This window comes from Cherax quadricarinatus, chromosome 5, assembly GCF_038502225.1.
Source record: "Cherax quadricarinatus isolate ZL_2023a chromosome 5, ASM3850222v1, whole genome shotgun sequence".
NCBI classification, from domain to species: Eukaryota; Metazoa; Arthropoda; class Malacostraca; order Decapoda; family Parastacidae; genus Cherax; species Cherax quadricarinatus.
The window spans coordinates 44267784-44285970 of NC_091296.1; the positions used below are offsets into that span (position 1 = coordinate 44267784).

The window sequence follows — 18187 nt, forward strand, 5'->3', positions numbered from 1 at the left end:
ATGGTAGTGATATGGCTGTAGGCCGCAGTGTATGTAGCCATTAGGTATACGCCTGGGATGTAGTCCCTCTGGGACTACAAATAAATACTACTCACCAGCAAGAGTCTTCAATAAAGGTATGTAATGTTCATTTATCATTAAAATTAGTCATTTTTATATTTATTCCTCATTGTTTTCTGTATGTAAAACTATAACTATTCTCTATAAAATGCGTTTTTTGCTAATATTTTTGGGTGTCTGAAATGGATTAATTGGATTTACATTATTTCTTATGGGAAATATTACTTTGGTTATCAAAACCGGGGGTCTACTGTATAAGATTAAGTGTTAGCAATGTTGATTCAGACTATTATATTTCCCTTGCATTTGATTAATTTCAGCAACTCTGTTTTTGTACATACACAGTCTTAATGTTACCATTACAAATCCATTGTAAGGATACCTCATTGTCAGACCAAATTACAGTGTCCCTAATATTTATCTCCTGCAATTTATTTCTGACATAATTAGCTAATTTGACACCTATGTAAATGGCTGTTAATTCCAACTGAGGCAATGCACGTGATTTAATTGGAGCCACTTTAGCCTTAGACATAACAAGAGAAATAGCATTATTAAGTTGAATCATCGCAAAAAAAGTGTAATATATTGTCACCATCTGGACTTGCTACATTGTGGGAATTCCAGCATTGGTATTTTTATATAATCGCCTATTATTTCTTCCCACTTTTTAACAAATTCTTTAGGTAGGGTTTCATCCAAATCATACTTAGGCTTCGATGCTTCTTGTATTAACAGTTTCCCTCTTATTGTAAGGGGTGACACTATGCCTAGTGGGTCGAAGCATTTGGAAACTTCAGCAAGCAAGACTCTTGGTTAATTCATTGGGCATACTGTAATTATTAGGTTTTAACAATAAGAAATCTCTCTCAGTATCCCAGGTTAATCCCAATACATTACTACATTTAGGTACTTCAACTCCAGGGTAATCTTTATTTATTTTGTCCTTTAATTTGAACAAATTGCTATTCCATTCCTTCAGAGGCATATTGGCAATTTGCATGATTTTATTAGCCTCTTCATATGTCCTCATCAGTTCCTCTTCAGTTGATGTCATACCCAGGAAATTGTCCACATAAAATTGTTTACTCATTGCTTCACTCAGTGGACTACTTGTACGTTTAAGGTGTGCATTTATCATCACCTGAAGTGGGAACGGATTGGATGTAGCACCAAATAATACATTGCTGAAGCGAAAAGTTTTCAGAGGGCTAAGTGGGTCACTAGGATTTTCAGGCCACAAGAAACGGGTGCAATCCTGGTCTACCTCCTGCAAACCCACTCGTAGGAAAGCTTTACTTATGTCAGCCATAAAGGCTGACTTAAGTTAACAATATATCTCCTAATTTTTCCGTCAACGACGGATCTGTCATCAGACAATCATTCAAACTGGACACATTTTACTACTAGCACTACAGTTAAACACAATTCTTAGGGGAGTAGTTTTAGAATCTTTCTTAACTCTGTGATGTGATATGTAATGACCATAAATTTTTCTTGCTCAGGAGGTACTTCCTCTATGAATTTAGTCTTTACTGGTCATTAATTATCTCATAAAATGCAGTCAGTAATTATGGCATCTTATTCAATTTGTGGGGCTGAGCCTTTAATTATCCATAGGCCATCCTATAATTTGTAGATAATTCTGAATGATTCAGCTTCCATGGGAGTCACACCCAGTATTGTCGAGATTCATATTTAACATTCTTCAGGTATTGTTCCTGAGTAAAGGAATCATTTGGACTTTCTTCATTTACATTGATTCCGGTGCTGTCCAGTTCCCACAATTTATACACTGGCTCAACATCATCCTCTATGGAAGAATCTTTATACTGGGGTGCTGTTTCATGAGTAAGACACACAGTGACTGTATTTGTTTCCTCTAGTCGTTCATTATTAGTACGAGGAAGTCTACCATACATTACATGACCTCCTCCTGTTTTTAGAAGTGACACCACATTTCTTTACCATACCTTTTACAAAAGGAGGCATAATAGTCACTACCTATCAAACTATTTATTAGCCCCACAGAGTCACCACATTTCTTTACCATACCTTTTACAAAAGGAGGCATAGTAATCATTACCTATCAAACTATTTATTAGCCCCACAGAGTCATTATTTACACCAGAAGATGCTAAATTTACATTATTTTGTGAAAGCCTTTCAGTAGCTTCACTAAGCCCTATTGTAGTGATTTTCTGTGGGAGCCTACCCACAATTACTGCATTAATACATTTTCTCTCATTGCCCAGGCTGACATTTACATAAACAATGTTGTACAACTGGGCCCTTTTATCTGAGAGAAAACCAGATAATTTTAAAGTTGTAGGATCCCCCATTTGCACTTTCGTCCCATTAAGGGTAATTACGTTTTGTGAAAGTGTGTTGTGATCCTTGGTCTAGTAATGCAGTTAAATTTCTTTATTTATGCCTTTTATCACTAATTTTTACATTCACCACAGGTAAGGCTACTTCAGCTATGCCATCATTATTAACATTAGCTGCAATTTTTACATTGGCAACTGTGGTGTCAGGGTCAACAGTATTATCATTATCATCATTATTGTCATCATTATAGAATCCCTTACACATTACTACATGATGCCTTCCTTTGTGACATAACAATCCTTTATATTATGATTGCCTAGACATCTGATACATCTGTCAAGTTCCTCTAATCTTTCCACCTTCACATCCCATGAATTATAAGCATTACAATTCATGGAGAAATGAGTACCCTTGCAAAAGAGATAATCCCTCAATTGTTTAACATATATGTGTGTGTGTGTGTGTGTGTGTGTGTGTGTGTGTGTGTGTGTGTGTGTGTGTGTGTGTGTGTGTGTGTGTGCACGTGCATGTGTACTCACCTAATTGTGGTTGCAGGGATCAAGACTCAGCTCCTGGCCCCGCCTCTTCACTGATCACTACTGGGTCTTCTCTCTCCCTGCTCCATGAGCTTTATCATACCTCGTCTTAAAGCTATCTATGGCTCCTGCCTCCACTACCTCACTTGGCAGACTATTCCACTTCCTGACTACTCTATGACTGAAGAAATACTTCCTAACATCCCTTTGACTCATCTGAGTCTTCAACTTTCAATTGTGACCCCTTGTTTCTGTGTCCCCTCTCTGGAACATCCTGTCTCTGTCCACCTTATCTATTCCATGCAGTATTTTGTATGTCGTTATCATATCTTCCCTAACCTTCCTGTCCTCCATTGTCGTCAGGCCGATTTCCTTTAGCCTTTCTCCGTAGGACAGTCCCCTTAGCTCTGGAACTAGCCTTGTTGCAAACCTTTGCACTTTCTCTAATTTCTTGACGTGCTTTACCAGATGTGGGTTCCAAACTGGTGCTGCAGTCTTCAGTATGGGCCTGACGTACATGGTGTACAATGTCTTGAACAATTCCTTACTAAGGTATTGGAATGCTATTTTCATGTTTGCCAGGTGCCCATATGCTGCAGCAGTTATCTGGTTGATGTGTGCTTCCGGAGACGTGCTCGGTGTTATACTCACCCCAAGATCTTTCTTCTTGAGCAAGGTTTGCAGCTTTGGCAACCTAGCCTATACTCTGTCTGCTGTCTTCTTTGCCCTTCCCCAATCTTCATGACTTTGCGTTTTTTTTTTTTATTATCACACTGGCCGATTCCCACCAAGGCAGGGTGGCCCGAAAAAGAAAAACTTTCACCATCATTCACTCCATCACTGTCTTGCCAGAAGGGTGCTTTACACTACAGTTTTTAAACTGCAACATTAACACCCCTCCTTCAGAGTGCAGGCACTGTACTTCCCATCTCCAGGACTCAAGTCCGGCCTGCCGGTTTCCCTGAACCCCTTCATAAATGTTACTTTGCTCACACTCCAACAGCATGTCAAGTATTAAAAACCATTTGTCTCCATTCACTCCTATCAAACACGCTCATGCATACCTGCTGGAAGTCCAAGCCCCTCGCACACAAAACCTCCTTTACCCCCTCTCTCCAACCTTTCCTAGGCCGACCCCTACCCCGCCTTCCTTCCACTACAGACTGATACACTCTTGAAGTCATTCTGTTTCGCTCCATTCTCTCTACATGTCCGAACCACCTCAACAACCCTTCCTCAGCCCTCTGGACAACAGTTTTGGTAATCCCGCACCTCCTCCTAACTTCCAAACTACGAATTCTCTGCATTATATTCACACCACACATTGCCCTCAGACATGACATCTCCACTGCCTCCAGCCTTCTCCTCACTGCAACATTCATCACCCATGCTTCACACCCATATAAGAGTGTTGGTAAAACTATACTCTCATACATTCCCCTCTTTGCCTCCAAGGACAAAGTTCTTTGTCTCCACAGACTCCTAAGTGCACCACTCACTCTTTTTCCCTCATCAATTCTATGATTCACCTCATCTTTCATAGACCCATCCGCTGACACGTCCACTCCCAAATATCTGAATACGTTCACCTCCTCCATACTCTCTCCCTCCAATCTGATATTCAATCTTTCATCACCTAATCTTTTTGTTATCCTCATAACCTTACTCTTTCCTGTATTCACCTTTAATTTTCTTCTTTTGCACACCCAAATTCATCCACCAATCTCTGCAACTTCTCTTCAGAATCTCCCAAGAGCACAGTGTCATCAGCAAAGAGCAGCTGTGACAACTCCCACTTTGTGTGTGATTCTTTATCTTTTAACTCCACGCCTCTTGTCAAGACCCTCGCATTTACTTCTCTTACAACCCCATCTATAAATATATTAAAGAACCACGGTGACATCACACATCCTTGTCTAAGGCCTACTTTTACTGGGAAATAATTTCCCTCTTTCCTACATACTTTAACTTGAGCCTCACTATCCTCGTAAAAACTCTTCACTGCTTTCAGTAACCTACCTCCTACACCATACACTTGCAACATCTTCCACATTGCCCCCCTATCCACCCTGTCATACGCCTTTTCCAAATCCATAAATGCCACAAAGACCTCTTTAGCCTTATCTAAATACTGTTCACTTATATGTTTCACTGTAAACACCTGGTCCACACACCCCCTACCTTTCCTAAAGCCTCCTTGTTCATCTGCTATCCTATTCTCCGTCTTACTCTTAATTCTTTCGATAATAACTCTACCATACACTTTACCAGGTATACTCAGCAGACTTATCCCCCTATAATTTTTGCACTCTCTTTTATCCCCTTTGCCTTTATACAAAGGAACTATGCATGCTCTCTGCCAATCCCTAGGTACCTTACCCTCTTCCATACATTTATTAAATAATTGCACCAACCACTCCAAAACTATATCCCCACCTGCTTTTAACATTTCTATCTTTATCCCATCAATCCCGGCTGCCTTACCCCCTTTCATTTTACCTACTGCCTACTTTGCATTTGGCGGGGTTAAATTTGAGGAGCCAGTTGCTGGACCACGTGTCCAGCCTGTCCAGGTCTCTTTGTAGTACTGCCTGATCCTCATCTGATTTAATTCTCTTCATTAACTTTACATCATATGCAAACAGGGACACTTGTGAGTCTAACCCTTCCATAATGTCATTCACCAAAAATAGCTCTGGTCGTAGGACTGACCCCTGTAGGGCCCCGCTTGTCACAGTCACCCACTGTGATACCTCATCACATACAATGACTTGTTGCCTCCCTGTCAGTTATTCTCTGATCCATTGCAGTGCCCTTCCTGTTATATGTGCCTGATCCTCTAGCTTCTGCACTAATCTTTTGCTAGGAATTGTGTCAAAGGCTTTCTTGCAGTCAAGAAAATGCAATCAACCCACCCCCCTCTCTCGTGTCTACTTCTGTTACTTTGTCATAAAACTCCAGAAGGTTTGTGACACAGGATTTGCCTTCCATGAATCCGCGCTTATTGTCGTTTATAAACTTGCTCAGTTCTGGGTGCTCCATCACTCTCCTCATGATAATCTCCTCCATGACTTTGCATACTATACACGTCAGTGACACTGGTCTATAGTTTAGTGCCTCGTTTCTGTCTCCTTTCTTAAAAATGGGAACTACATTTGCTGTCTTCCATACCTCAGGTAGTTACCCAGTTTCAATGGATGGATTGAAAATTGTTGTTAGTGGAATATACAGCATCTCTGCTCCCTCTCTAAAGACCCACAGAGAGATGTTGTGTGCATGTACTCAGTTATACTCGCCTAGTTGTGGTTGCAGGGGTTGAGTCACAGCTCCTGGCTCCACCTTTTCACTGGTTGCTACTCGATCACTCTTTCTGCTCCACGAGCTTTATCATACCTCTTCTTACAGCTATGTATGAATCCTGCCTCCACTACATCACTACCCAGACTATTCCACTTCCTGAGAACTTTGTGACTGAAGAAATACTTCCTAACATCCCTGTGGTTCATCCGAGTCTTCAGCTTCCAACTGTGACCCCTTGTTGCTGTGTCCCATCTCTGGACCATCCTGTCTCTGTTCACCTTGTCTATTCCTCTCGGTATTTTATTTTATTTTTTTTTTTTTTCAACAAGTCGGCCGTCTCCCACCGAGGCAGGGTGACCCAAAAAAGAAAGAAAATCCCCAAAAAGAAAATACTTTCATCATCATTCAACACTTTCATCACACTCGCACATTATCACTGTTTTTGCAGAGGTGCTCAGAATACAACAGTCTAGAAGCATACACATATAAAGATACACAACATATCCCTCCAAACTGCCAATATCCCAAACCCCTCCTTTAAAGTGCAGGCATTGTACTTCCCATTTCCAGGACTCAAGTCCGACTATATGAAAATAACCGGTTTCCCTGAATCCCTTCACTAAATATTACCCTGCTCACACTCCAACAGATCGTCAGGTCCCAATTACCATTCGTCTCCATTCACTCCTATCTAACACGCTCACGCACGCTTGCTGGAAGTCCAAGCCCCTTACCCACAAAACCTCCTTTACCCCCTCTCTCCAACCCTTTCGAGGACGACCCCTACCCCATATCCTCCCTATCTCTCCTGTCTTCCAGTGTCGTCAAGTCGATTTCCCTTAACCTCTCCTCATAGGACATAACCCTTAGCTCTGGGACTAGTGTTGTTGCAAACCTTTGCACTTTCTCTAATTTCCTTACGTGCTTGTCTAGGTGCGAGTTCCAAACTGGTGCTACATATTCCAATGTAGACTTGTATTTTTAGTAGTGGATAATTGCTTAGTGCAACTAACTATCTACTGCTTGGACATGCAGCAGGCATGTGTGAGTGTGTTTAATAGGAGTGAATGGAGACGAGTGGTTTTTGGGACCTTACGAGCTGTTGGAGTGTGTGCAGGGTAATATTTTGTGAAGGGATTCAAGGAAACCGGTTAGCCAGACTTGAGTCCTGGAGGTGGGAAGTATAGTGCTTGCACTTTAAAGGAAGGGTTTGGAATATTGGCTGTTTGGAGTGACTTCTAAACTGTTGTATCTGGGTGCCTCTGCAAAGACAGTGATTACGTGTGAATGATGGTGAAAGTATTTCTTTTTTTGGGAGACAGCCAACATATTATAAAATAAAAGACTTGCTTAGTCATGTATATTGGCTTAGGCACTGAAATAGTTACCACATATTAGAATTTGATAATGATGCACTTGAAGTAGTCAGTCTAGCATGAAGTATTTATTAAGAAATTAGACAAACTTAGAAGCTTTGGTTATGACATTGGTCGAGGGAGGAGCAAAAAGTTGACATAAGTTTCTCCTGCTAAGTGCAGGTTATTTGTGAAATGTTGCAGCCATGCTGTTGTCATGTCTAGTCTTCATGTGTTTATGCTATACTCTATCATGTTACTGTTTTTTTCATCAGAAAATGTTGTGAGAGCTTCCGAGATGCAGACGGAAAACATCCAGGGTATTGATGACCTCTCCTCAGCTATCAACAGTCTGGATGATCATGTACAGGTTGTCACTATAATACATTGTTAATGTTGCTACCTTGAATGCTCACATGCAGGTTGGCACTATGATACACTCACTTGTACAGTGTCAATGTTGCTACTTTAGGAAAGGTACCTATATGCTAGTCAGAGTTTTGTAATCGAAGAAATTTGAAATATCTTCATCTTTTTGGATTAAACCAGATAATTTTTCATCAGCAAAGTGTGGTATGACCCTGTGTGACCTTACTGCTTCTCCTTAAGAATAATAATAAGAATGTTGCTAGATATGTATGTATGTATTATTATCATAATAGAATATACAGTAAGTTCTTGATTTTTAGTTTAAATAAAACATGTGTTTTTTAATTTTATTTACATTATGCTGGAGTAAAATTTAGTGGATAATATATGACATGACTGAGTTAGTGAGGTGTGCATATTGCCCACGTTCACTCAATTCTTATATTCAAGAATAAGACAATTGTGCAACATTTGGGAATCTATTGAGGAAACACTTTGCCAGCCATTGGCTTCTTCAGTCTGATGCAGATAAAAATGTTGGAAGATGAGGAGGAGTTTGAGGTACTCAGTCCCTCAGTCTGGAGTTGATGTGTTCAGTCCATCACAAGTGCCAAACACTGCAACATCTTGGGATCTTGATAGAGGCAGTTCTTCTACACTTACCTAACCTACAGGCATGACCTATTTATATTAGTGTATTTGTCTGATGGTAACAGCCTCCTCCTGCTTCTACTCACCTGACTGTGTTATATAAGCCACTTCTCTGAGCATATGCTATACTTTTCTCAAGTTTGATGGACTGAACACATTGACACCAGGCTGAGGGACTGATTACCTCAAACTGCTCCTCGTCTTCCACCATCCTTACTTGTATTGGACTGAAGAAGCCACTGGCTGACGAAAAATTCCCTCACTAAAGATTCCCAAATGTTGTGCGAGTGTCTCATTCTTCAACTTGTCGCTTTTCTAAACCATTTATGTCACAACTCTTATACTGCAATTAATATCAGTTTTTTTCCAGCATTTGTTGAAAAATAAACTTTCAACTGATCTTTATTATTGCATTTTTTGTTAATTAACACATTAGCCATTTCTCATAGAGGCAAGGTGACCCGAAAAAGAAGAAATGCTTTCATCATTATTCACTCCATCAGTATCTTGCCAGAGGTATGCCCAGCACTACTGTTCAGAAACTCCAACATATCTGTGTACGAATGGTATATAATACCGACAAGTTGAGATTAAGACACATGTGCAACATCTGATAAAGCCACTGGATGGCGAAACGTCTACAATAAAGATACCCAGATGTTGCACATGTGTCTTAATCCAACATATCTTTGCCCCTCCTTCAGAGCACAGGCACTGTACTTCCCCACCTACAGGACTCAAGTCTGGCTAATTGGTTTTCCTGAATTCTTTCATAATTGTTGCTTTGCTCACACTCCAACAGCACATTAAGTCATAAAATCCATTTGCCTCTGCTCACTCCTAATACACTCAGTATGTATCTTCTCCATAGTATCTAGTACAGCATGCTGTTTGTTTCATACTGCTGTAACCATTATGTTGCAGTATGTACAGCATGCTGTGTTTACTGCTGTAAACATCACCTTGTAATAATCCTGGTGTACTTAAATGTACAGGTGTCCCTATTTTCATGCAGGAGATGTAGTCTCATGACAGTTGTACTCAACTCAATAATGATATCAACACTTCACTCTGCTTAACAAGATTGCTGTATACTTTACCAGTTGCACTGGTCATGTATAGTAAATGCACGTCACACACATAAAATTACTGAAACAGGTAAGTAGGACCTGAGTCCTGGAGGTAGGAAGTACAGTGCCTGTACTCTGAAGGAGGGGTGGGCATATTGCATTTTGGAGGGACACCTAAGTTTTAATGTTAGCATTTCTCTAGCAAAATAGTGATAGAGTGAGTGATGGTGAAAATGTTTCTTTTTTGGGTTACCCTACCTTGGTGGGAGACGGCCAGTGTGTTGAAAAGAACTGTTGATAGAATTGCTACAGTATTCTAAATAATACCAAACTCTCATAAGATAAACTCGTATGATGTGAATGGAAACCATCAAAATTGATAGAAACACAGTTTGCCACCAGTTTGTCTTTTAAAGTAAAAAGGGTGTTTTACAATCTCCAGGCAGGTCTTCAGGAGATCAGAAACTGTGTTGCCAACCTACGACAGGAGAGAACAGATCTACAGAAGCGTCTTAAGACTCTTTCAGATGAAGTATATCATCTCTCAGGAGAGAAAGACAAGTATCACCAAGCAGTGAGAGACTTACAGCAGGTACTATTAAATACTTTTTGCATTCAGTAAGTTAAAATATTACTGGGATAAATTGTATATTATTAACAGTGGCTTGTGGGGGATAAACTTTCATTTGTCTGTTTGTGGCACCATTAATCTCTAATTCAACCAAATTATCATAACATAAAATGACTTAGAAAAATGACATGGAAAACCCTATGTCCCATGATCACAGCATGCGTTTTCAGTAGTATGCGATTTAAATTTATGGTTTTCTTTCCAATAGAAGTGTGCCATTTTCATTGGTGAGGCTCATTTCTATTAAGGAGTGGCACAGCAGACAGGTAGGAGACTTATTGCTACACATTGGCCAACTCTATTGTTGTAGCAGTGGAGGGGTGGTTGTGAGGGAGGGTGAGTGAATATAAACAAACAGCCTCTTGTGTGGGTCATTGTATCTGGAAGAGTATTGCATGACTTCCTCAATGTTCATTGCTCAGTTTTTCCTTCTTTTTATCACCCCATCTCATTGCCAGATATTTATCATGGCATCCAAACAAAAGGCAGAGGATGCTGGTGAAACATCCTCTTCACTTTGTGGAGAGGATGCTTCGAAAAATATAGAGGTACTTGAGTTGTTGAAGGGAGGTGCACATGTTATGGAGATGGCATGAGAGTTTGTTGTTAGACAATCGACGATTCGTTCAATTTGAGACTGAGAAACGAAGATAAAGGCTTGTGCATTGAGTAATCCTCATTGTGATGCAGCTCAATAAAACAAAGTTTACAAAGTGAGTGAATTGAAAAGCAATGAAAGATGTTCAACTTGCAGGTCTTATTGGGAAAAAGGTTTATCATACTATAAAACAGTGTGTAAGGAGGACAGACCTAAAATGAGTTCACAGTTGGTTCTGGTTTAGAATGCACATTGGGTTGTATAAAGAACTGCAGAGTAAAACTCCAGTGGCATATGAAAGTACTTGAGCACTCCACTACAGCAATCAACTAATGAAGTTGCATCAACATCCCAAGATTCCCAACCTTCAACATCACATCATCAACTCCCAACCATCAACCTCAGTCTAGTAGGGCCACAGACACACACTCCACTCACTCCAGGATATTAAGCATCTCCGGCTCAATTTGAAGGTAAGTAACAAATACTGAACCTCACTAGAGTTCATGTATTTCACACAGCTTGCTCATCAACAAAATTAAGCTGAAAAATGTATTATGGTTTGAAGAATTATAATAGTAAAAAAAAAATATTTAGTTTTCTTTGAGACTGAGGACTGTATCCCTATTTTTCCCATATGTTTTTCAGTTCATAAGTTGTGGAAATTATTGGTAGCACAGTTTTCAGGAATGTAACCCAAGTGAATTATGAAGTTTACTGTATAAACAATACACGTAATTGAACCCTTTAACGTTAAGTAATGCACTGTAGTTAACTCCTTTGTGGGAAAATTTGAAAACAAAAACAATTACAGCTTGAAAACACATATTTTTCAAAAGAGAACTATGAAAAAAAGTGATTTCCAAAGGAAGATAATGGTTTCTGGGTGTTTTAAAAAGTTGGAAAAATAATCACTTGCAGCAACAATGATGTAAATACATATGTATATCAGTACAGTGGACGCTCGGTTAATAATGCTATCGGATAGCGATAAAATTGGATACTGATGCGTTTTTGCGTCAAAATATTGGCTTGGCTAATTATGAAAAACCCAGTGAAGGACATTCGTCTCGAACATGTCTGCCTGGCCTGGGCCAATGTACAGCCAGTGTGCCATTGTTTACAAGCCAGGGAGGGCATGATTCCACACTTATATGCCATATATTTTGTATTATTCTATTGTTTTTAGTGCTTGTAACTGTTAAATAAGCCACCATGGGCCCAAAGAAAGTTTCCAGTGCCAGCCCTGTAATAAAGAAGGAAAGAAACAAAATAAAATTCAAGAAAAAACTCGTAGCAAAGTATCAGAGTGGAGGAGGAAGAGAGAGGAGGGGAATGTGCCTTCTGCAGTGATTCGGTGATTCTACAATATTTACGACACTAAAGCAGCAGGTATCGATAAAGGCTATAGTGCCAGCCAGCGGTGAAGTGTAGAATTAACAATGTAGCAAGTAAGTTAAGCGAGTAAGCGATAGAAAAAGACACTAAAGTAACTTTCCAATGTTGTTGGATGTGTATCGGGCCAGTGAACATACACTTGCCGGCTACATATCTTCCACCACCCTAAACTTCTGCCAGCATCTCCTCCATCAAACTAACTAAATAAACTAACATCTCCTCCAAGGTAAGTGTATATATAAAAGTGTAAGTATAAAAGTAAATATAAGTGTAAATATAAAGGACTCCAATGGAAATAAGTCACCCTGACTTATTTTGGGTTATCCTAGGTACTTTACACATATGCTGCCGTGTATGATAATCTATGTACATAACTGTATTTGTGTATACCTGAATAAACTAACTTATTTATAAATTAAAATTTTTTTTTTTTTCCACAAGTCGGCTGTCTCCCACCGAGGCAGGGTGACCCAAAAAGAAAGAAATTCCCCCAAAATAAAATACTTTTATCATTCAACACTTTCACCTCACTCATACATAATCACTTTTTTTGCAGAGGTGCCCAGAATACAACATTTTAGAAGCATATACAGTAGGGCCCCACTTATACGGCGGGTTAGGTTCCAGGCTGTCGCCAGAAAGCAGACATCGCCGGAAGGCAGAACGCCATTTTTTTCCATTTATAAATGCATATAAATGCCAGACAACAAGTTTACACTAAATTATATTAAGTTAGTAATAGAACTAGGCATTAAAACACACAAAGTAAAATACATTCAGAGTACATTCATTACTTTTCTTAAAGTATTTGTAATCTTAATGTAGGGAGAGAGGTGAGTAGTACTTATTTGTAGGAAGTCAGGTGCAGGTAGCCCAGGTGTAGGTAGCCCTGGCTCCCCGTCTCATACTTATTATATGATATTTAAAACATCCTAGAGAGGTAAGATACACATACAGTACACTCATTATTTACCTTAAAATTTGTGTAGTCTTAATATAGGAAGAGAGGTGAGTAGTATTTATTTGTAGGAAGTCAGTGTAGGTAGCTGGTAGGTGTAGCCCGCCTGGGCTACACCTACCGGCTATCTACACTGTGGCCCAGAGCCATATTATTAACCCTTAAACTGTCCAAACGTAGATCTATGTTTTTTCAACATTTGAATGTATGTAAAATGCCGGGAGCAATGGGCTAGTAACCCCTTCTCCTGTAGACATTTACTAAAAAAGAGAAGAAGAAAAACTTTAAATGTGCGTGGATGTAGTGCGGATGACAAGAAACAGATGATTGCTGATGTTATGAATGAAAAGAAGTTGGATGTCCTGGCCCTAAGCGAAACAAAGCTGAAGGGGGTAGGAGAGTTTCAGTGGGGGGAAATAAATGGGATTAAATCTGGAGTATCTGAGAGAGTTAGAGCAAAGGAAGGGGTAGCAGTAATGTTAAATGATCAGTTATGGAAGGAGAAAAGAGAATATGAATGTGTAAATTCAAGAATTATGTGGATTAAAGTAAAGGTTGGATGCGAGAAGTGGGTCATAATAAGCGTGTATGCACCTGGAGAAGAGAGGAATGCAGAGGAGAGAGAGAGATTTTGGGAGATGTTAAGTGAATGTATAGGAGCCTTTGAACCAAGTGAGAGAGTAATTGTGGTAGGGGACCTGAATGCTAAAGTAGGAGAAACTTTTAGAGAGGGTGTGGTAGGTAAGTTTGGGGTGCCAGGTGTAAATAATAATGGGAGCCCTTTGATTGAACTTTGTATAGAAAGGGGTTTAGTTATAGGTAATACATATTTTAAGAAAAAGAGGATAAATAAGTATACAAGATATGATGTAGGGCGAAATGACAGTAGTTTGTTGGATTATGTATCGGTAGATAAAAGACTGTTGAGTAGACTTCAGGATGTACATGTTTATAGAGGGGCCACAGATATATCAGATCACTTTCTAGTTGTAGCTACACTGAGAGTAAAAGGTAGATGGGATACAAGGAGAATAGAAGCATCAGGGAAGAGAGAGGTGAAGGTTTATAAACTAAAAGAGGAGGCAGGTAGGGTAAGATATAAACAGCTATTGGAGGATAGATGGGCTAATGAGAGCATAGGCAATGGGGTCGAAGAGGTATGGGGTAGGTTTAAAAATGTAGTGTTAGAGTGTTCAGCAGAAGTTTGTGGTTACAGGAAAGTGGGTGCAGGAGGGAAGAGGAGCGATTGGTGGAATGATGATGTAAAGAGAGTAGTAAGGGAGAAAAGTTAGCATATGAGAAGTTTTTACAAAGTAGAAGTGATGCAAGGAGAGAAGAGTATATGGAGAAAAAGAGAGAGGTTAAGAGAGTGGTGAAGCAATGTAAAAAGAGAGCAAATGAGAGAGTGGGTGAGATGTTATCAACAAATTTTGTTGAAAATAAGAAAAAGTTTTGGAGTGAGATTAACAAGTTAAGAAAGCCTAGAGAACAAATGGATTTGTCAGTTAAAAATAGGAGAGGAGAGTTATTAAATGGAGAGTTAGAGGTATTGGGAAGATGGAGGGAATATTTTGAGGAATTGTTAAATGTTGATGAAGATAGGGAAGCTGTGATTTCGTGTATAGGGCAAGGAGGAATAACATCTTGTAGGAGTGAGGAAGAGCCAGTTGTGAGTGGGGGGGAAGTTTGTGAGGCAGTAGGTAAAATGAAAGGGGGTAAGGCAGCCGGGATTGATGGGATAAAGATAGAAATGTTAAAAGCAGGTGGGGATATAGTTTTGGAGTGGTTGGTGCAATTATTTAATAAATGTATGGAAGAGGGTAAGGTACCTAGGGATTGGCAGAGAGCATGCATAGTTCCTTTGTATAAAGGCAAAGGGGATAAAAGAGAGTGCAAAAATTATAGGGGGATAAGTCTGTTGAGTATACCTGGTAAAGTGTATGGTAGAGTTATTATTGAAAGAATTAAGAGTAAGACGGAGAATAGGATAGCAGATGAACAAGGAGGCTTTAGGAAAGGTAGGGGGTGTGTGGACCATGGTGTTTACAGTGAAACATATAAGTGAACAGTATTTAGATAAGGCTAAAGAGGTCTTTGTGGCATTTATGGATTTGGAAAAGGCGTATGACAGGGTGGATAGGGGGGCAATGTGGCAGATGTTGCAAGTGTATGGTGTAGGAGGTAGGTTACTGAAAGCAGTGAAGAGTTTTTACGAGGATAGTGAGGCTCAAGTTAGAGTATGTAGGAAAGAGGGAAATTTTTTCCCAGTAAAAGTAGGCCTTAGACAAGGATGTGTGATGTCACCGTGGTTGTTTAATATATTTATAGATGGGGTTGTAAGAGAAGTAAATGCGAGGGTCTTGGCAAGAGGCGTGGAGTTAAAAGATAAAGAATCACACACAAAGTGGGAGTTGTCACAGCTGCTCTTTGCTGATGACACTGTGCTCTTGGGAGATTCTGAAGAGAAGTTGCAGAGATTGGTGGATGAATTTGGTAGGGTGTGCAAAAGAAGAAAATTAAAGGTGAATACAGGAAAGAGTAAGGTTATGAGGATAACAAAAAGATTAGGTGATGAAAGATTGGATATCAGATTGGAGGGAGAGAGTATGGAGGAGGTGAACGTATTCAGATATTTGGGAGTGGACGTGTCAGCGGATGGGTCTATGAAAGATGAGGTGAATCATAGAATTGATGAGGGAAAAAGAGTGAGTGGTGCACTTAGGAGTCTGTGGAGACAAAGAACTTTGTCCTTGGAGGCAAAGAGGGGAATGTATGAGAGTATAGTTTTACCAACGCTCTTATATGGGTGTGAAGCGTGGGTGATGAATGTTGCAGCGAGGAGAAGGCTGGAGGCAGTGGAGATGTCATGTCTGAGGGCAATGTGTGGTGTGAATATAATGCAGAGAATTCGTAGTTTGGAAGTTAGGAGGAGGTGCGGGATTACCAAAACTGTTGTCCAGAGGGCTGAGGAAGGGTTGTTGAGGTGGTTCGGACATGTAGAGAGAATGGAGCGAAACAGAATGACTTCAAGAGTGTATCAGTCTGTAGTGGAAGGAAGGCGGGGTAGGGGTCGGCCTAGGAAAGGTTGGAGGGAGGGGGTAAAGGAGGTTTTGTGTGCGAGGGGCTTGGACTTCCAGCAGGCATGCGTGAGCGTGTTTGATAGGAGTGAATGGAGACAAATGGTTTTTAATACTTGACGTGCTGTTGGAGTGTGAGCAACGTAACATTTATGAAGGGATTCAGGGAAACCGGCAGGCCGGACTTGAGTCCTGGAGATGGGAAGTACAGTGCCTGCACTCTGAAGGAGGGGTGTTAATGTTGCAGTTTAAAAACTGTAGTTTAAAGCACCCTTCTGGCAAGACAGTGATGGAGTGAATGATGGTGAAAGTTTTTCTTTTTCGGGCCACCCTGCCTTGGTGGGAATCGGCCAGTGTGATAAAAAAAAAAAATAAAAAAAGTAGATCTTTTTTTTTTATACATTTGAAAACGTGTAAAAAAACTTTGATCTACTTTTTTTTTGTTGTACAGTGGAACCTCAAAAATTGAACTTAATCCATTCCAGGAGCTAGTTCTAAATTCAAAAAGTCTGAAATTCGAAGAAATATTTCCCATAAGAAATAATGGAAATACAATTAATCCGTTCCAGAAACCCAAAAATATTCACACAAAAAATACATTTTATTGAGATTAATTACAGTTTTACATTCAACAAATACTATAGTTTTTAATTATGTATAGTAATACATATAAAATAACATTTTTACCTACCTTTATTGAAGATTGGTGATGGCATCTGGAGGATAGGGAGGAAGAGAGAGGGAGTCGGGGTTAGTGTTTGGAAGGAGAATCCCCCTCCATGAGGACTTCAGGTAAAGCCCTCTCTGGGGTTACTTCCCTTCTCTGTCTTTTAATGCCACTAGGACCAGCTTGAGAGTCACTGGACCCCTGTCTCACAAAATAACTGTCCACAGTCCTCTGTTTCTGGTGCCTCTTTAACATTTCCCTAAAATGGGACATGGTTCTGTCACTGAACTTGTTGCAAAGATGGCTTGTTTCAGCTTGCTCAGGGTGGTACTTCTGCACAAACATTTGGACATCATTCCACTTGGCACAAATCTCCTTAATCTTTGAAGAAGGCACCTCATCCACTCCCTATATTAACACCTTTCGCAACATCAGCTTCCTTGATTTGTTCTTTCTTTGACAGGATAGAACCAATGGTCGACTTGTTTTTCCCATACATCCTGGCAAGCTCAACAAGTCACACCACTCTCATACTTCTGTATTATTTCCTTCTTCACATCTATGGTGTTTCTCACTTTCTTTACCACTGGGGTACCACTAACAAGTTTCTTTGGGCCCATGGCAGCTTTTTCATAGTCCCACAAGCACTAAACACAACGAAATAATCATAAAATGCGTGAATGAGAGCGCAGGTTAGTGTTCACTCAAGCATAAACAAAGCTAGACTGCTCACGGCGCCTGCGCGGGGACGAGGACAAAGCGGGCGGCAGACAGGTCCCGTACCCAGCGGTCCGAAAATAGGGGCGCGTTTGATAATTGGGACACAGTTTGTCCGAAAAAATGGTCCTATTTTCGAAACGTTTAATGTGTGAAACGTTCAATTTTTGAGGTTTCACTGTATTTGAAAATACATATATGTAAAAAAAACGTAGATCTACTTTTGGAGCATTACGCATGTGAACGTAGATCTGCTTGAACAGTTTAAGGGTTAACAGCGACATACCTTGTTCATTGAATTTAATCATTTCTAACAACTACCTTTAGATGCCATCATAAACGAAGGGAGAAGTAATGAATAATTTATACCAAAAATTGTAAACAAAAGCAGAGTGGGGGAGTGGCTGGGCCAAACGCAGATTCATACACATTTTCTCCGATGGCTGAGCAGAGAAAACGTAATGTTGTC

The 18187-nt window shown here is 40.0% G+C and overlaps 1 protein-coding gene across 4 annotated transcripts in view; it reads left to right on the forward strand.

Moving 5' to 3' along the window:
- LOC128685135 (myosin heavy chain, striated muscle) overlaps positions 1–18187 on the forward strand; it is a 102260-nt gene that overhangs the window by 20067 nt on the left and 64006 nt on the right. For 3 of the 4 annotated variants that reach the window (XM_053771671.2, XM_070101745.1, XM_053771672.2), the window contains exons 3-4: positions 7858–7952; positions 10115–10264. In XM_053771671.2, the coding sequence (XP_053627646.2) occupies positions 7858–7952; positions 10115–10264 (245 nt within the window). Of the gene's footprint in view, positions 1–6332; positions 6523–7857; positions 7953–10114; positions 10265–18187 lie in introns of all 4 variants that reach the window. The other variant, XM_070101738.1, reaches the window with a different exon arrangement.